The sequence below is a fragment of the Microcebus murinus genome, chromosome 21 (genome assembly GCF_040939455.1).
Source record: "Microcebus murinus isolate Inina chromosome 21, M.murinus_Inina_mat1.0, whole genome shotgun sequence".
Lineage (NCBI taxonomy): Eukaryota > Metazoa > Chordata > Mammalia > Primates > Cheirogaleidae > Microcebus > Microcebus murinus.
This window is the reverse complement of record NC_134124.1, coordinates 5,080,776-5,101,285: the sequence shown is the minus strand read 5'-3', so window position 1 is coordinate 5,101,285 and position 20,510 is coordinate 5,080,776. Positions and strand designations below refer to the sequence as shown.

The 20,510-nt window shown below is 41.1% G+C and overlaps 1 protein-coding gene across 4 annotated transcripts in view; it reads left to right on the top strand.

The window, feature by feature from the left end:
* Positions 1–313: 313 nt before the first annotated feature.
* Positions 314–20,510, top strand: part of TRPC7 (transient receptor potential cation channel subfamily C member 7) — a 126,186-nt gene continuing 105,989 nt past the window's right edge. For all 4 annotated transcript variants that reach the window (XM_075996370.1, XM_075996369.1, XM_075996368.1 and 1 more), the window contains exons 1-2: positions 314–605; positions 8,286–9,063. In XM_075996370.1, coding sequence (XP_075852485.1) covers positions 604–605; positions 8,286–9,063 — 780 coding nt within the window. In that variant the 5' untranslated portion in view covers positions 314–603. The remainder of the gene's footprint in view (positions 606–8,285; positions 9,064–20,510) is intronic.

The following is a 20,510-nucleotide window of genomic DNA, read 5'->3' as shown; positions in this document are numbered from 1 at the left end:
CTCCCTCTTGCAAACACACAGACACAACAGGTAGGAAAACATCTCATTCCTCATTTTTCATTGTTTAAACCAATGAATAGTCTGCCTCAGGAGCCAGAACACGCTGCATTATGTAAGTGAGGGGTGTGTGTGCGAGTGTGTGTGTGTGTGTGTGTGTTTGCGCGCGTTACGTGCTATTCCGGGACAGAGGAGGGGGCAGGTAGAAATCCTCAGTGGCTGTGTTAGGAAGGCAGAGATGCTACTTCCCTTTCAAAGCTACGTCTGGGAGAGAGGGTGGAGACTATACCAACCCATCACCATGCTGCATGCCACTCTCACACACAGATGCTTCTCCGTCATGCTCTCTGGGAAATTTCCCCCAGATTAGGAAAAGGACGGTAACACAGGTCTGCCTCAGAAGGCGAGTTTTCACCACTGCAGCACAAAGAACAGTGGAGCGCGCTTTCACATCATTGCAACTCCACTCGCTGGACCTGCTCTATACTTCAGCACCACGGAGAGCGGCACGTCCTTGGCTACCACCCATGGGGAGCCAGATTCCCTCGATTCAGCACCGGATCCCGGTCATCTAGAGGAGGGACAAGCCTGCGTATTTCACCCTCAATGTAAGCAGCTATGATGATTCTTTCATATTGATTTTTCCAGTAGAGACTGTGTTCTTACTGAAATATGGAGTTGAACTTTTATTTATTAGCCCTCTTCCTCTAGTGCACTGCTTAAATTTTTAGATGTAAGTCTGGATCTCAGATCTTTCTTATTTGTTAAGTTGGTAGGGGAATTTTTTCTTTTATTGAATGTCTAAGTTTATAAAGCCATTTAGAAATAGACAACTTATCCTGGTAGCCTAGTCCTTTTGTGTTGTAGTATAGTTATATTCTTAGAAGAGATTATTGTGTTGTCTCCTGAGAGCTTTCTAATTTGATGTTTTTGTGGTTGTATTTATCTTAATATAAATGCAGGGCTGAGAAGGGAAGAGAGCTATATTCTAATAAGTAGTCACCATTAAAGAACTACAGGTGGCAAGAAAAAGATCATCATTTTTCTTTTTTTCATATTGAAAATATGGCCTGAGCTATATGTCTCCTTTAGACATCCATTTCAAAATAATAAATATGCTCTTAATAAAAGAAGTGTAATCTACGCAGAGTTTTGATGTGAGATCTGAAACTCTGAATCACAGAATCTCCCCTTTAAGTTTAAAGTTGTAAATTCAATTATTTATGATTGAGTAGACACAACAAAGATGCTATTGCCATTAATTGTAATTTAAAGGCTTAATGGATTCAGGGTAGATCTGAAAAAGGCAGTAATGATTGACCCTGGCTGGTGGCACTCAGTGAATTTTTGCCTCAGAATGCCACCTGCTGGTGGGTCCTATTTTTGAAGAACTGGACACACCAGATTTATGAATGAACTCACATTAAATCCAGAATATTCATTATGGATATGATACAAACCTACTCTCTAAGACCTTCTAAACAATGACAGTAATTCAATTATTTAACAACTTACCAAGGTTCTTAGTCACAATTTCACTTTCATAAACATGTATTTCTAAAAACACTCCTAAGCTTAGGGGCATGTAGACTAGATAACTCCTTTAGGCAGTAATTAACCCAGAAAAAATCAGGACTGTGTGAAGCCTCATTGAGGCTAATTGCGGTATGCATGTGGTATCTTAGATGAGAGCTACCAGGAGCTATTGCTTAGTAAAAGCAATCAGCCTTTTCCCCCAGGTAAATATTCAGCATGTTACTTTTTTTAGTATTGTTATTTCACAGTTTAAGGGTCTCTCTTACTTTCTTGGTAGTAGATGTTCATTTCAGACTCTTATTACAGACATCAATGAAAGCATTAAATTAATTCCAAGATAAATTGTTTTTTAAAAAATGTAACTACCATAACTTGTTTCAGCTCTACCTGGAGCTATACACAATGAGATACAGACATCCAGTTTCATAACTTCCCAATTTTAAATAGGCAAACAAGAATTTTAAAAGTAAGAATAAAAAAACACTCGCACAAAAGCACTAGTTGTATTTGGATAGCTAATACATAGGGAACTTTGGAAATATTGAGAATAACCTCTTCTCTAAGTGGTATTATTATGTGGTAGAAAATGAATTACTAATAAATCATTTATTCACATTCAGGAACACCAGATAATATTTTTTAGTCTAAGATGCAATGGAAAAACTATCCCACATTAGCAGAATTGTTTAGAAAGTATATTTTAATATATTTTAATGAGTAGCAGAGGGATACTTTGCTTGTTTCCTGTAGTATCTGACTGATAACATGTATGAACTCATATATATTATGAGGTTACTAGGTATCATTTTTTCTTTTAACATATATATGTTGTATAAGAAAATTATTGTCACTAACAAATGGGAACTTGAATGCCTTAGACCTATAATTAACATAATTGTAATAAACTAAAACAGAGTAAATAACATCCAGTATCACTAGAGCACTTGCTAGGCACTGATAAGTAATTTATAATATATGCACTATCTCACCTCAACTTCAACAGAATAAAAAAGGGAATACTTACAAATAAGTTAGATGTCTTTGGAAACATGTACAAATTTTTAGGACTATATTGAAGTAGTGGGGATGCCTCAATATTCTGCCTTAGACACTCAAGGGACTTACTATGCCCTCTGATATTAGCTGTTTCATCTAGCAATTTATGGGTCATCCTTTACAGTGGAGCTAATCGGTAACTGGTTTTACTTACAACTCTTACCTTATTTTAAAAGTTTTCAATCATAAATAGGAAAGAATAGTTATAAGATTATATGGCTTCTGTATTTTCTAAGAAGAAGATGCTGGTAAACATTAAAGGCTCTATTTTATTGGTCTTCTTAAACGACCAACCCAGATTCAAGCATTTAAGAATCAATTATGTTATTTGATCATGCACCATACACCAGGCCATCAGGAGTTCTGAGTGCCAGGTACAAATGCCATTTAAACAAGTAATTCCCCTGCCCTCAAGGATCTTGCACTCTAATGGAAAAACTTGAATCTAAAGAAACTTAGAAAAATGCAGGAGGAAGATGAATGGCTGGCAAAACACCAGCCAAAAGCAGGGACTTTGAAATGAGACCGAATGGCTCTTAATAGTGGGTCCACGACCCACAAGTTGAGTAGCTTGGGAAAAGTGGTTCATTTATTTGAGCCTCATCTCATCATCTATTGAATGGGAATGACAATAGTACCTAAATCATGTAGTAGTTTGTGAGAATTTAAAGTGGTAATGTATGTTCTCAAATTTATCATGTTCTCTATACATTTCTAATCATCTTTGCTTAATGATTTATGCACTTACCTCCTCTGTTGTTTATGTTCATATTTACAATTCATTCATCATTACATTGCCATTTGCCCTCACAGTGTCCAGCATTATTGTGTTAAGTACATACAACATTAAATTCCTCTTCATATTTTATTTGAATAAACAAATAAAAATGCTAATGCATGTAAAGTACTCAGCAATGGTGGCTGGCACGTGGTTAATATGTAACAAATGTTAATCATTATGATTAAATAGTCATTGAGGAAAACAGCTAAACTTATATGATAATTTATTTAAAATAATAATTTATATAAAGTACTTAAACACAGTGTCTGGCACATTGTAAACATGAAATATATGTTAAGTATCAGTATTACACAGTCATGTAGAAAAAAAGCTAAATTGAGTATATCAGTGTAGAGTAGAATGTGAGCCACTTTAAATAATTGTGTACTTAAGTGTACTGATACGTAAGATTTTGATCATTATTGTCATGAACATTTGTAGAAGGCTTTATGGTATCCAGGGCATTTAAGGAACGTTATTTAATCTTCACTGTGATCCTAAGGAACATGCAGAATGGGTTTTACTATACCGGTGAGAGAACGGAGGTTTAGGAGAAGACTTCAAATCTCTTGACAATTTATTTCATCACTGTGGTCCTGGACTAAACCTCAGAATATGTACTCTTGGGAGAGGATGGCCAGACCAGAGCTGGGTTTTCCTGGGTGTTTGATCTGACTCTTGGATTTGGTTTGGTTCTATGTGCAGTTGGGAAACATTACAGACTGAATTGATTTCAGGCTTAATTTTCATAGAGACCTTTGAAGCATGTAGCAATTTTAGGAAAAAAAATCTCTAAAAAGACATTTTGATTGAGTAGCCTTTTCCTCATCAGTAATTAACTACAATCCCTGCCTCCAAAAGGCTTTATGGTCATGCCCATTTTCAGCTGGACTTAGGGTTCAAGATTCATACTTTTCATGGATCACTGACATATGGCTTCCTTCAGACAGGCTGATGCATCTGTAAGAGCAACTTGATAAAAATAGCAACTGAAGGATCAAGAAGGAGTTTAATAATTAGTCCTCCTCTCATATGTGGTTTTGTTTCCACTGGAACCCTCGTTCTCAATGACATCAAATGTCAATGTATGCATTTCTGGAAAATGAAAAACACAGTATCTTAATTGAGGTGTTTGATGAGTTTGATCACTCATTATCTCAATAATATATGCAAATAAAAAAGGCATTTGCATTTAAAGTTCATTTTTAAGAAAAATACTAAAGTAAGAGCAATCAAATACCAATTGCATTTTAGGGAGACTCATTTTGCTCATTAAAGGGCCTTAAAACTGTGATAAGAACACGAGAGTCCAGAGGGCAACACATCTGATTCATGAGTGTGAGCTTTGGTCATCATCTATTGTGGGCCACAAGACGTTATCTTTCTGACACATCATCTTTTGTGGATTCTTTCCAACCCATGTGATACAAATGCCTGTGATATCAAAAATAAATGGCAAGAATATCTTGGCTGAATATATTCATAGGTACATAAATATTTCAAAAGCATCATTAGACAGATGTCAGGGTGAGGGGGAGTCAGAGCTAATAAGAAACCCAGAGTGAAGTTAAAAGGCCTCCACGAATATCTGTGGCCCCAGAATCTACTGTGAAGCCCCTCACGTTGGAAGCAATATCATTGAGGAGCATACATGACTTGAAGGCTGTTTTCATTTTTAATGCCAAATTCTGCTAGGCAAGAAACAGAATTGACAGTTCTGTAAGCATCCAAATGTACCTCAAAGCTCAGGTTTGAAAGGCTGCAAACAGGAGGCTTGTTTATTTCTTACTACACCTGGGTGCCTGCTCTCAAGGTCATTTAGAAAGACGCATGTCAAGTGGCAAGGACATATTAACTTCTGACAAGTATCAGCCAGACACACAATTTTTTTCCTTGATAAAATCGAATTACTATAGAAAAATCAAGATTTATATAATGCTCTACCCTTGGCCAGATATTATTGGTCTTAAGGTTCAGTCTTTCACTTCAGCTACCTCGGTTTCTTGACCTAAAATATAGGCATGCTAATAATACCTTGATTTTTATATTTTTCTTTGTTTTTTAATGGACAGAATTGACAAACAATGCTTGAACATCCTTTAAGTTTGTAGGCTGTGGTGTCTATGATATTCATAGGAACTGAATTTAGATTGGGTACTTACGTGTTCCTTGCGAAATGTTTCTCTGCTCTGACTTGGTTCACTAGTTATTAAATTTCCCTTGAGTTAATCTCTCCATGGCTTGTTGCTGTGTAATAGTTGGGTACCCTTGACCTTGACCCTATTCTCCCTCGTGAGCAGATCTCTAATGGAAAAACGACATGGAATCAAGCTGGAGTGCCTGCTTCACCTAAGAACAGCTGCTGTTTCATATCTGACACACTGTTCAGAGGCTCTTGAGTAGAAACTGCTTTTTCTCAGGTTGAGCTGTGATGGCTAAGTCCAGAGAAGTGCTTCTGACAGGGGCAGAAGTCTATCATAGGACAGGCTGAGTAATTCCATGAGAAAGATGACTAGTCTTCTGTGGGCTCAGCTTCTACCTACGTGTGTGTGTGCGTGCGTGCGTGCGTGCGTGCGCGCCCGCCCAGATGACAGGCCTTAAAACTGAGTTCATTACCTCCCCTAAAACAAGGCCCTTTGGAAATACAAATGGGGGTGACTGCTTAGCTTTCAACTCGATCAGTGTTCTTCTTCTGAAAAAGCTATAATAATAAATGCCTGCACACTATTTGTGAATCTTTCTCCCTGTAAGGGTTTCTGTGGGATTCCCAATCCAAGGTCTGCCTTTGGCACCAATGAGCAGCCTTTCTCCCTGGAAGGATGGTGCTGTTGAAAGAAATGTGCTCAGAAGCAGCTCAGGAACTTGAATTCTGACAATCGTTTCCCCAGCAATCTTTCATCAAAGTATACTTTTTAAAAGTGGATGGCAGTTCAGATGTTCTTCCTAAAGGCATGCAGAACTCTCTATTAGGATTTATCACCCACAGTTGCCTTTTGAGGGAGTTGCCATAATTATTCTTTTTATTTTTTGCAGATGAAGAAGCTTCTCCACAGCATAGTTCAGCAGCTTTTCCCAAAGGGAAATGTGACTCAGCTCCAGGGAAGATTAGAATCCCAAGCTCTGATCTCCATTCTTTGCTTTATATTAATACCAGAGACAGAGCCCCCAAGGAGCTAAAATCAAAGGGGTTTAAGTGGGTCAAAAGGTAAAATAAGCAGAAAACTAGATGGATCCCCAAATTTAAAAATTCACAAAACTAACTGATATGACTTTTTAAATCTCAAAACCCTGGGTTTAATTTAAAAGCCCTCCTCTGTGACCACTTTTGTTTGCTTATTATTAAGAATGTCTTAAGTGAAATACTGAGTACTCTTTGTGCATGGAGACATAACTAAAAACAAAAGGGCAATTCCTGGGACCATGAAAAATAGTTTTAAAAAATAAATCCCTAAGTACTTACTAATTAGAACAGATACTCTTTTGTTAAAATTTATGCCATTCTAACAGTATTTGAATAATGTGATTAGATTAGAAAAGGAGAATAGAAAACAGAGGTAGCACCAATTAGAAAACCACAAAGGTTTAAGATGTTCAGGTAGATAGAGGATTAGGAAACATCTGATCTAACCCTTCTATTTCAGTTATCTGAGACCTAGAAGCCAGGAACCTGCTCAAGATCTCAAGCCTCGCTGGAGGCAGAATATCCTGAATTGAGCTTGAATTACACAATAGGTGTTATTCTCTCTAGTTTGGTATTTTAAAACCTTGCAAACTACAGTTAGGTAATTTGTCCAAAGCTGTAAGACTGACAAATGGTGGGGCCAGGATTCCTGCCCTAAACCTTCTGACTTCAAAGCCTGTCTTCCAGCTGCCCTGCTGTTAGTTATCTTCATCTGAGATGATGATAATCATAGCACCTTTCTCATAGGTTTCATGCAAATTACTATATGTGACAGACTTAGTATAGTACCTAACATAAAATAGGTGCTTAATAAATGTTAACTGCTGTTATTAGTAGTATTAACCTCTACTCTATGCCACAATGGGAAAGAGCAACAATTTAGAAGTGAACTCAGCATACAAATTGACCTATTTCTTCCATCTGTATAAAAATCCAGGCTCAATCTTAAGAAACTACGGCTGAGTTCCTTCAGGGTGGTTGCTTCAGTGGCATCAGCAAGCGGCAATGACTCTAGTCCAGTTCGCTGCCACATCTTGCCCGTTAGTGGGTGCTTAAGCTGCCAGGAGACCGGAAAACACAGTCCCCATAGAGAATAACACAGCAAGTAGAAACAGACCCGTGTGGCCACGCTGGCATGCTGTTGCAGTTTTGCCACCGTGCAGGAGCTCCCTGGGCAGCTATATACTGGAACCAAAGGCAGCATGTCGGCGGTGGCCAACTCAGTGGCACAGCCCTTGGAGAACTAGGCACAGAAATGGACAGGAAGAGAGGAAATAAAGCCAACGTGAATTGAGTACTTTATGCACGCAAGTTATTTTATTTAATCCTCCTATGGACACTATGGCACACAAAGTTATCCACGCTGTGCAGTTAAAAAAAAACTAAAGTTCACAGGGGTTAAGGGATTTGCCCAAGGTTATAGTAACAGAAATAAAACCACAGCCCTCTGCCTGTTTCCGCACACCAGTACCCAAATCCCCGTGGCCAGCTTCTCCGCCCAAGGGTATGTAGTCTGCACAACTAAGTATTCTCCCACTTGGAAAAATAGTCCAGGTAATCCAATTTGTGTTGACCTCGGTGATTAAGACAATGATTTCCAATAAGATTTCATAATTTCTCATAAGATTCCAAGCATGATATTCTCGTATCTCAACAACTTGCGTTTGCTCTGCCCTGGGGAACCTGCAAGCCCCTGGGAAAGTAACCGAGCACCTCTGCCTTGTTGCCCCACAGGTTGGGGAGCAGCACCTTCAAAAACATGCAGCGCCGGCACACGACCTTGAGGGAGAAGGGCCGACGCCAGGCCATCCGAGGTCCCGCCTACATGTTCAACGCGAAGGGCACCAGCCTGACGCCGGAGGAGGAGCGCTTCCTGGACTCGGCCGAGTATGGCAACATCCCGGTAGTCAGGAAAATGCTGGAGGAGTCCAAGACCCTCAACTTCAACTGCGTGGACTACATGGGGCAGAACGCGCTGCAGCTGGCCGTGGGCAATGAGCACCTGGAGGTCACCGAGCTGCTGCTCAAGAAGGAGAACCTGGCGCGGGTGGGAGACGCGCTGCTGCTGGCCATCAGCAAAGGCTACGTGCGCATCGTGGAGGCCATCCTCAACCACCCGGCCTTCGCGCAGGGGCAGCGCCTGACGCTCAGCCCGCTCGAGCAGGAGTTGCGCGACGACGACTTCTACGCCTACGACGAGGACGGCACGCGCTTCTCCCACGACATCACACCCATCATCCTGGCGGCCCACTGCCAGGAGTATGAGATCGTGCACATCCTGCTGCTCAAGGGCGCCCGCATTGAGCGGCCCCATGACTACTTCTGCAAGTGCAACGAGTGCACGGAAAAGCAGAGGAAAGACTCCTTCAGCCACTCGCGCTCGCGCATGAATGCCTACAAAGGACTTGCCAGTGCCGCCTACTTGTCCCTGTCCAGTGAAGACCCTGTCCTCACCGCCTTGGAGCTAAGCAACGAGCTAGCCAGACTAGCCAACATTGAGACTGAATTCAAGGTAACTCCCACTTGCCACCCCGCAGACAGAGTGCCCAGTGGGCTCCCGCATGAGTGTCAGGTTGTCGTCTGGTCTGAGAAAGGGTGAAAGCCTCAGGGTCTTGCTGTGCAAGCTCAGGGGGAGGAAGAGGGACACACCTTACCTGTCAGATGTAGGCCTGAGGGAAAAGCAGCCCTTTGGGTGCAGTATTTTAAACTACTAATGTGGTAAGACATGACTTAAGCACAAACCCACTCAGTCAAAGATGAGCAACATGCAGGCAGGATTATATGGTGGCTCTGGTGTAAAATGCCTCCACTGGGCCCCAGGGAGCTCAGGCCTTTCTGGGATACCTAACACTGTGGGGTTATTCCTGGTCCAGGGCGTGGACTTCCTGATTGTTTCACCTGCATGGGTTAGATTTGTCTTGTGCGCACCTCTGTTCCATCCTGACTGCCTGGTAGTCTCAGTCTAGTGGAAAGACTTGGCTGCAGCCTTTCTTAAACCAAGCAAGCTATTGCTTTTGTCCTGTCAATGGACTGAGGAGGAGGTACATGAAAATAAGAACAAAGTTGCCTCTGTAGAGGTAAGCTCGTCTCCCCAACAGATGTGCCCAGGGCACAGCTCTGTGATTCAGTCACCCTGAAAGCACCATGACCTACCAGGCCTGGCTGAGGGATGGAAACCCATCTCCAAAGTCCATTATTCAATAGCAGTCCTGTGCTTTTACTGTTAATTGACACTTCTGCTAAAAAAGAAGATTGGAGCTAATGTAAGAAATTCTTTTATATGATGTATAGTAATAATAAGAGCAAATACTTAATGGGCACTTGTGTGCCAAGCACTAATTGCCTTACCTCTATGATCTTATTTAATTCTTTCAACAACTGTATGACATGGGTACTATTATTATCCCCATTTTATATGAGGGCACAGAAGTAGAAAGGAGATCATTCAGCTAATAACTAGTAACACCATTGTTCTAATCTAGGTTCTCAGTCCCTAGAACTCTTAGCCACTCCAGGAAACTGAGAGCCAAGACCTTGCTTGTATATTGAGCTTCTTAGAGTTTCACTTGTTTTTATCTGAATGATGAAACGATTCCTCACTGCAGAAGGTGCAGCAGGAGGAGTAGGAGCCACAACTGGGCTTATTATTTCTCATCCTGCCATTCAATCAGAGAATACTATGTGCTAGATGCCATGAAATGTACAAAGCGGTATCACACACAGGGCTCACAACTGAGCTGAGAAAAGATGTCACCTCAAGTGAAAAGTTCATTATCCAAACAAGATGTGAGTGCAAGAGCTGGCCCTTTGTGGGATACAATTGGGTGACCAAGGATGGGTATCAACTCACAGCAAGGGAGAGCCCCTGGGCCACATTCAGGGAGGCCTCAGAGGAGGAGATGGACTTGCACTGGGCCTTTGAGCAGGAGGCACTGGATCCGTGGGAAGAGAAGTGGGCATTTGGAAGAGGCAAGTGAAGATGAGGCCCAGAATGGCCTAGAGGAGGAAGGAGACTGATGAGAAGCTCCATGTGACACAATGCAGACTTCCTATAGGCCTACAGGAGGAACGCTGAAGAGCTGAGTCAGGAGCAAATGCATAGGACACTGCATGCCAGGCTGAGCACTTTGAATGTTATCCTGCAGGAAATGGGGAGCCACTAAAGTGTGTGATTAAGGGAGTAAAGGGATGAAAAGTAGACTTTGAGAAATTTATCTGACTGGTATATAAGATGAATTGGAGAATTTGGAGGGGAAGGCACTGATTAGGGGGACAATTAAGCTGTGTACACGTGAGGCCATGGAACCCTCTCTGTAGGAAGAGGCTGGTGTCACCAGCCAGGGACAGAAAGGCCAGGACAACAGGAAGTGGAAAGGCACCACAAATTGTAACTAAAGATCCTTTAATTAAGCTACTTTTATTCCATTTGTCCCCTTATCTAAAACCCATCCACTGAATTGGAACCACTTACCTAAATCCTGCATTATTTATGGCCTCATCTAAAAAGCTTAGTGAATGTAGATATAGAGATTACCCAAGGAAGCTCTCAAGGAATGTAGCTATTGCCTTTTCTTTCTTTTTTATTTGTACAGCAAAGCTTACCTACCAAGATTAAGGTCAAATATGTCCCAAGGAAGACTGTTAGAACTTTGCTCGTTCCTCAGTCTTCAGAATTCTGTACAGGCCATGAGAAAGGAATGGCTAAGCCAATTAATTCAAATATTCAGGGCCAAAAAAAAAAAAAAAAGATTCAAGCAAAAAATGTCTTTGGATCAGATTATCTGGGTAACTGCACAATTCTCTACTTATCACACATGCGGCAGCATGCCAGCCTTACTAAATAAAACGATGCTAGACTAACATTTGGAAACACATCTGAGCCATTTGTTTCCTTCACTGAAACCTAAAGTCTGGCATATTTCAGTGCATGTAATATCTAAAATTGGAAGTTTGTTCAAAGCATCTACTATGATATTTTGATTTAAAAAGTAAATTATGAAAATTGTGAACAATTAAGAACACTACTAACATGATGACAAATCCTTTCTACGATGCAATGATTTACTCAGAATGAGAGTTAACATCAATACATTCTCTGGCTATTAACATCCCCCTAGCTACCTTTGTTTGAATTAATGTCTTTCAAATTGTCGACAAATGGTGCATTATAAATTAACATAACGGTTCCTTCAGAACTTTATTACTTATTCAACTACCCTGGATGTGCATTCCTGATATTATAAATCTTCTCAGAGAAGAGAGTGGCTTAGCAGGAGAGAAGTCAAATCGTAATAAAAGAATGAACAGCAAGAGTGTGAGTTCTAAAATGCACTCTTCATGAGTCTTTCCAGGCACTACACGTTGCTACTTGCAGTCACGTGTTGTGGAGATGACCTGATGCCAGCAACTGTGTAAAAACCCATTAGGTTTTCACTGGAAATGTCACACATCATCCTCCACATCCTCAAAAACACTCATTCTGGGAGTGACTCTTCCCATCCAGAAAATATGAAAAACCTGGATTCCGTTGTCTATGCTATTGTTTTTGGAGTCATTTTAATTTATTACCAGAATAGAGTATAGTTATTAAGAATAAGTGCAGCCAATACCAAGGTGTCCAGTAAATAGTGGCTGGAGTCAGATGCCCACTACCAAGCCATTATTTTTCTGCGTCTCTCTAATCTTCTTGGGTCTAGAATCTAGATAGATATTAAAACTCAATATGGTCACTAGGGCCTTCCCAGTGCCTTGAATGGGGCCCAGTAAACTAGTGACCATTCCAAAAATACTTGATGAAGGGAATGAAGGAAATCCTAAAAGGGTAATCATTTCAACTGATGAAGCAAGTGATGACTTTTACCTGTGGTTGAAACTCTTCCTAAACATATGGATTTAATAGGATGCTCTAAAGAAGGTTGCGAGCTGGCTGGGGGGACAAAACCCACACACATTAAAGAGCTGTGGACCAGTCCTATGCTGCATTACATGGCACATGGACGGCAAAGTGTCTTCTTGGTCTTACCCACACCGCCTAAAATGGGCCCTGGGAGCACTGCTGACAAATGACATTTTGGTTCACTGGTTTATCTGTGTAGTAGGAGCTGGAGACAGAGGTGATTGGTGTAAGTTAGACTATTCAGAGGTGCTTCATCCTGGTGGTACTGCCTTTCTCTGGGTAGAGGCACTGGGAGTAGCAAGGAAAAATAATGGATTTGTGTGTATCAGTTGGGTTATAGCTCCTGCCCAAGAACACAGGGAGGTCTCTGCAGCTCTCCTGAATTTGTCTGCTTGGTCTTCTTCACTGATCATCTTTCTGATAAAATTGCTTAGGATCCTCTTTATTTTGCTGGTACCCTTTATTTGCTTCCCAGTCAAATTCCTGGACATTTGTCTATATGTGTTGTTTATTTGTGGAGCTATTATTTCAAAATAATTAGAGGAGTTAACCCCTCTTCCAACTCAGTGTTATGGAAGCAGCAATGTCTGGTGGGGCAGAGCAGGGATGAGGAAAGAAGGGATGACAAGAGGGTATTTGCAGAGTGAGGTTTAGGGCTTCAGAAGGATGAGATGGAGGTATCCCTCTTGCTCTCTCACCCCTTGCCTAAATTTAAAAGCATCTAATGTTCTCAGATCATGGACTGTGGAAGCCCAACAAACACTATCTCGGTTATTTAACAATCGTTCATTCTGAAGAATAGCAAAGCTACAGCTGAGAAGGCTCTTCCTGTTGACAAAATGTCAGCATGGAGGCTGCCAATTCTGCTTCAGTTACAAGCAATTTACCTTTGGAGACCTCAGAGGGGAAGAATGGGGGCAAGAACACTAAAGCTGTAACTTCATCCTGCTTAAACCATTAATGATTTCTCTGTTTATCAGTGCATTGTTAACCGCATGTATTATGAAAAATAGATGATGAATTATGTATCAATGTTTGTGCTGCCATCTTAAGACCCATAAAAAACTCTCTGGGCCTAAAATACTACAAATTAAAAATGCAAATAATGATAAATTAGACCAATTTGCCACCTGCTAAGATCTCTAGTGAGATACCATTGTGGAAGGTAAAGATGTTGAGATGACAGTTTGTAATCTGCTTGCAAACTTATCAAAATGGAAAAGGGGAGAGGAGAGGAGTGACTGTCTCGTGGTGACAGAGCTCAGGGCACATTTGACCTATGGCCATCTGCAGCCAGGAAGACAGGAAGTGTGAGGAAGGGCCTACCCTGGGCCAGGGGCAGTACCAAAGGCTGCATAAGCCTGTTGCCTCAGTCTCCAGTGTTTGTACCGGTTTCTTACATGCTTTGAATAGTTTTAGGATTTTTAAATTTCATAGACCAACACCCTGAGAAAATACATTTCTCTGAAGTTTGAAAGCTTGGCTGGTAGAATAAACAAATGCTTGTTTAACATGCAGGAAATGACTTGAAAATTCTTTTCCATTGGGAAAATATTTTTTAAGCTGTGAAGGCTACAGGTTTTAAAAGGAAGTTTTGTATAGTGTTTGTATGCGTGTGTGTGTGTGTGTGTGTGTGTGTGTTTAAGAGAGAATCTGGCAGAAAAGTCCTCAAACCACTTGCTTACACAGTCGGCCTACATATTCTTGGGTTCTGCATCTATGTATTCAACCAACTGCATATTGAAAATAATCAAAATAAATAATAACAATATAACAATAAAAATACAAATAAAAGCAGTACAACTATTTACATAGCGCTTACATTGCATTAGGTATTATAAGTAATCTAGAGATTATTTAAAGTACATGGGAGGGTGTGCGTAGGTTCTATGCAAATACCATGCCATCTTATGTAAGGGACTTGAGGATACACGGATTTGGGTATGGAGGAGGTCCTGGAACCAATCCCCTGAGGATACAGAGGGATGACTGCATGTCATCCCAATACTGTCAGGGATCAGCCTTTGTCACTCTAGCCCTGCGTTGGAGCAAGCAGTGATGCAGCTGCCACTCACTAAGCACTCGCAGGTGAGGTGCGGTGGGGGCAGGCCCCTGCACAGGTCCACACTGGGAAACTGGTCACAGGCCCCATAACCGAGAACAAGACCCAGGGACTGGCTTATTTCAGGAAAAAGGACAAAGGTGACTTCTGCTCATGTTAGCTTTGTCTTTTTCTATTTTTCTGCCTAAGTATCTGGGGAGCACTTTTGCCAGAGCATTCATTAACGAGTCATCACAGGAAAATGAGCTAATTAATATGTCCTTTAATGACAACTTTTGATTGGGTCACAAATAATGCCTGAAATTAGATGATGTTCCTCTTCTAGGATTTGTCCCAAGAGTATTAGGGGGACAGTGTATGTTGGGTGGCAGGTATTTGAGGGGGAGGATCAAAAGACCAGTTTGCTAGAAGAGGACAGGGGCAGGGGGCAGGCTCTGGTGAGCGTCCAGAGCAGCGAAGCTTCATTCCTTCAGGGCTGAGGAGAGGAGAGCACGGAACTTGGCCCTGGAATCAGACTGACTGGTTCCGCCTCCTACCAGCCATGTAATCATGGGCATCTATTGGGAGTTAGTTTTCTTGTTTAAAAAATGGAGGATGAGATATAGTCATATGTCACTTAATGAAGGTACACCCTGAGAAACGCATCATTAGACAATTTCATCGTTGTGCGGACCTCAGAGTGTACTTACACAAACCTGAATGATACAGTCTACCACACGCCCAGGCTGTATGGTATAACCTGTTGCTCCCAGGCTGCAAACCTGTGCAGTGTGTTACTGTGCTGAATACTGCAAGCAACTGTAACACAACGGTAAGGATTTTTGTACCTAAACTTCCCTAAACGTAGAAAAGATACAGTAAAAATATGGTATAAAAGATAAAAAATGGTAGACCTGTATAGGGCAGCTCTACTGTCATCTTATGGAACCACTGTCATCTATGGTCCATCGTGGATTGACACATCATCATGCGACCCATGATTGTTTTTCAGTTATAACTTGTCTAAAATGGAATGCTTGTTTTCCCCACCTAAACATTTAATCTTACCCTAACCTGTCCATCTCCATAAGTGACATCGCTATTCGCCAAGTTGCTAAGAATGTTCTAACGTCCTGGCACATAGAGTATTAGGTACTCAGTAAATATTCGCTCAGTAAATAAATAAATGAATCGGTGAATGAATAAATGAATGATGACCTCCCACGTTGTTGGTGAGGATTAAATGAGATCAAGAATATATAACTCTTTGCAGACAGCCTGACACAAAATAAGCACCAATAATTTTTCACCAGACAGCTCAGTGGAGATCCCTTTTGTTTCCCAAAGCCTAATGGATTTTCAGTGCCACAACTTTTCCTCCCAATAAACACAGCTTAAATTTCAGCACCTCCTCTATTCAGAGGCTCTTCCTGATTTCTGTTAAGCCTCCCACCCCCTCAGCAGATCTTTCCAGAACAAGAAAATGTCTAGGCTGTATGTGTGAGCTCCAACGGTTAAAAATAGGCCAAGAGAGTATTTTCCAATTGGAAAAATGCAGACCACGAAAACGGAATAAGCTTAGAGTGCTAACATATTACTGTGAAAAGACGCGACGTGAGCTGGGAAGATAGAGAAGCAGAAGAGGGAGAGGGAGGAAATGGGCAGGCAGAGCTCCTGCCAAATACAGACAGAGATTATTTTTTGAAAAATATCTCTCTGGAAAAGATTAATCACTACACACACACAAAAAATGGGAAAAATCATTTCCTACACAAGTGCAGCTATCAGTCTGAAATATCAGAGATATGGAGAAAACGGAGACAGTTCTTTGAGAATATTAGCCAATAAGTAGTAGCACAAATTAAATCAAATGGAAATGCAGAATTTGTTCTCTGAAAAAACATTACAATGCTATATAAGTTAATCATAGTAAGGGAGCGTTAATCAAGTACGCTGCACACACCATCAGCATGGAAGCACATGTTTTATTAGCAGTAAATATGGAAAATATTTATCAGGATGGTAGGGTGGGGACAGGGACTGCAGACTCACAGAATATCAGAACTGATTAGAGAGCTCTCTGAAAATTCAGCATTCATGCAACAAATACTTATTAAGCCATTAGTCTGAGCAAGACTCTACGTTAGATGCTAAGATAAACAAGATGAAGTTCCTGCCCTCAAGGAGGTTACTGTCTAGTAGAGAAGATAGGCATTCTTCATATGATCATACCAATAAACATAGCATTACAAGTCCTGCTAGGAAGTACAATATTCAGAGCTGACTTAACAGAGCACCTGACAGTGTATGTGTTTAAAGATGTCTCAGAAAAGGCACCATTTAAACTGAAGTCCAATGGTATAAAAGAGATAACAAACAACAGGGAATGGGAAAGAGAGTTCCAGGCACAGAATGGCACATGAAAAAGCCCAGTGCTGAAAAGGAGAAAGAGAAGCCCACTGAGACAACTGTGAGTAGCAGGGGCTGGATCTATTGTTGGGGGTAAACGGGAGAAGTGGCACATGATACGGATACTGAAGAAGAGGACCTCAGCTATGGCCTGACTATTGTTGGCATATGTAAGAAGTTGGACTTCATTGTAAGTGAATGGAGAGTCATCAGAAGCTTTTAGAAATGAGTGACTCATATCTGCAATTTGGATAGATCCTCTCTACCTGCTGTAGAAAATGGACTGAAGAGCACAAACATGGGGGGAGTTGGAAGACTTATGTAGGAAGATGAGATCCTCCCAAGAAAGGGGTGAGTGGCACATGATTACACAAGGACCAGCACACCTCAGCTAGTGGGTGAATTCATTACAGGTGGAGCCACAGCACAGTCAGAGAAGGTGACTGGCTTATGGCTGCTCCCAGGACAGCTTTCTTATTTAAGGAAGAAAGAAAGCTCTATTTAAGCCTCCCAGGATCCTGCTTCTCCTATCTCTGGGACCTCTCGGTGCTTCACAGTGGTGACCCAAGCAGTGGAGAGACACAGGGAAAGGAGGAAGAACGGAGCAAGGTCTTTAACTTCCCTTCCAAAGCAGAAGCCCAGTGGAGTAGGAGGGCAGGAGAGTGACGCAGATTCCAGTTTTCCACCCTAATCTTTGGAGGTAGAAGAGAGTATGTCCCAGGCTTGGCTAAACTGTTCACTGCAAAGCAGAACCACTAGAAAGTGGGTGCAGAAGTGATAGCCCCAGAATGGAAGGGACTCCACTGGATTTTTTTATTACTTTTTATTCAAAATATTAATTAAGGGGCTACAAGTGTTTTTACTACATGAATATCTTGTATAATGCTTAAGTCAAAGCTTTTGGTGTGCCTTTCACCAGAATACTGTTCACTGTACACAATAGGTAAGTATTTTCCCACACCCCCCCCATCCTGCCCTCCCCTCTTCTCGGTTTCTCATGTCCTTTATACTGCTTTGTGCCCATGTGTCTCCATCTTGTAGCTCTCACTTATTAGTGAAAACATATGGTGCTTGGTTTTCCATTCCTGAGATACTTCACACTAGCTCCCTCCACATTGCTGCAAATGACCTTATTTCATTCCTGTTTATGGCTCAGCAGTACACTATGGTGTGTGTGTATACATATGAGGGTGTGTGTGTGTACCACATTTTTTATCCACTCATGAACTGAAGGGCACTTAGATTGATTCCGTATCTTTGCAGTTGTTAAATGTGCTGCGATAAACATTCATGTGCACGTGTCTTTTTGATAAAATGGCTTCATTACCTTTGGGTAGATACCCAGTAGTAGGATTGCTGAATTGAATGGTAGGTCTACATTTATTTCTTTGAGAATTTCCATACTGTTTTCCACAGAGATTGTACTAATTTGCAGTATCACCAACAGTGTCTAAGTGTTCCTTTCTCTCTGTATCCATACCAGTATCTATTGCTTTTTGACTTTTTGATAATAGCCATTCTGATAGGGGTATGATGGTATCCATTTGTAGTTTTAATTTGCATTTCCCTGATAATTTTTTCACATGTTTGTTGGCCATTTGTCTACCTTCTTTTGAAAAACGTCTGTTCATGACTTTTGCCCACTTTTTAATGGAGTTGTTTGATTTTTTCTTGCTGATTTACTTGAGTTCTTTGTAGATTCTGGATATCAGTCCTTTAGGATATATAGTTTGCAAATATTTACTCCCATGCCATAGGTTGTCTGTTCATTCTGCTGATTATTTCTTTTGTTATGCAGAAGCTTTTTAATTTAATTAAGTCCCATTTATTTATTTTTATTGTTACTGTATTTGCCTTTGTGGTCTTAGTCCTAAATTCTTTGCCTAGACTGATGTCTAAAATAGTTTTTCCTATATTTTCTTCTAGAATTTTTATGGTTTCATACCTTACATTTAAGTCTTCAGTCCATCTTGAATTAATTTTTGTATATAGCAGTAGATACGGATCCTGTTTCATTCTTCTGCATGTGGCTATCAAATTTTCTCAACACCATTTATTGAATGGGGTGTCCTTTCCCCATGTTGTTGTCTGCTTTGTCAAAAATTGGTTGTAGGTAGATGGTTTTATTTCCGGGTTCTCTAATCTGTTCCATTGGTCTATGTCTCTACTTTCCTATCAGTACCATGCTGTTTTAGTTATTCTACCTTACAGTATTATTTGAAGTTAGGTAATGTAATGCCTCCAGAATTGTTCTTACAGCTTTTTCCAGATTCCAAAGACATTTTTCTCTCTGTTGAATGCATGGACCCAATAAATTGTTTGTTTAAGTAGAGGAAAATGGTTAAATATTATCTATGATTTTTGTTTAACTGGAGCTTGTTTTAGCATAAACAAAGACATGGAGTGGACCTCTCCTTTTCCTTCCTCCTTCTTCCTTCCTTGGGCCTTTAGATATTGAGAACACCAGGCCAAGAAAAGACTGGACACAGGCAAGGCCTTGCAGGGGAGGGGAACCTGTAGACTTAAAGCCACATGTGGCCATCTAGGTCCTTAAGTGCAGCCTTTTTTCTGAATCCAAATTTTACAGAACAAATCATTTTATTCAAAGGAGTGCAGCAGAGAAAGATGAAGCTTTTATTGCCTCCTTTGGGGCTTAAAGAAGAACAATCTTGCCAGGCATGGTGGCTCATGCCTGTAATCCTGGCACTCTGGGAGGCCGAGGCGGGCGGATCATTTGAGCTCAGGAGTTTGAGACCAGCCTGAGCAAGAATGAGACCCCATCTCTATTAAAACAAAAAGAAAGAAATTAGCTGGATGACTAAAAAAAATTATGTGTGTGTGTGTGTGTGTGTGTAAATAAATTAGCCAGGCATGGTGGCACATGCCTGTAGTCCCAGCTACCTGGGAGGCTGAGGCAAGAGGACTGCTTAAGCCCAGGAGTTTGAGGTTGCTGTGAGCTAGGCTGACACCACGGCACTCTAGCCAGGGCAACAGAGTGAGACTCTGTCTCAAAAAAAAGAACAATCTTGAAATCAGAAGGCCATAGGTTCCCCTCCCCTGGGTGGATGTATTAGTTTCCAAGTGCTGCCATAACAAAAAACTACAACCTTTGTGATTTAAAACCATAGAACTTTATTTGCTCACAGTACTAAGGGCTAGCAATCCAAAATCAAGGTGTTAGTAGGACCATGTTCTCTTTAAAGGCTCTAGGTAAGGATCCTTCCTTGCCTCTTCATGGTTTCTGATGGTTTTCACCACACCTTGGCTTGTTGATGCATCACTCTTAATCTTTGCCTCTGTTATCCTGTGGTAATCTCCTGTGTATTTCTGTGCTGATGTTCTTCTTGTAAGGATGACAGTCATTTGGATTAAGGGCTCATCCTATTCCAGTAGGACTCTATCTTAACTAATTATACCTGCAACTACCCTACTTCCAAATAAGATCACATTCTGAAGTTCCAGGAAAGACATGCACTGGGCAGGGGACATTATTCAACTAGTGTAGTGGGGAAGCACCAAGCTGAGAGGAATTGGGGAAGGCTGAGGCCAGGAATCCAGGCAAATGCTCAGAGTAGGGTAAGGCAGAAGGCCAGAGGTCAGTTATTCCGGGAAG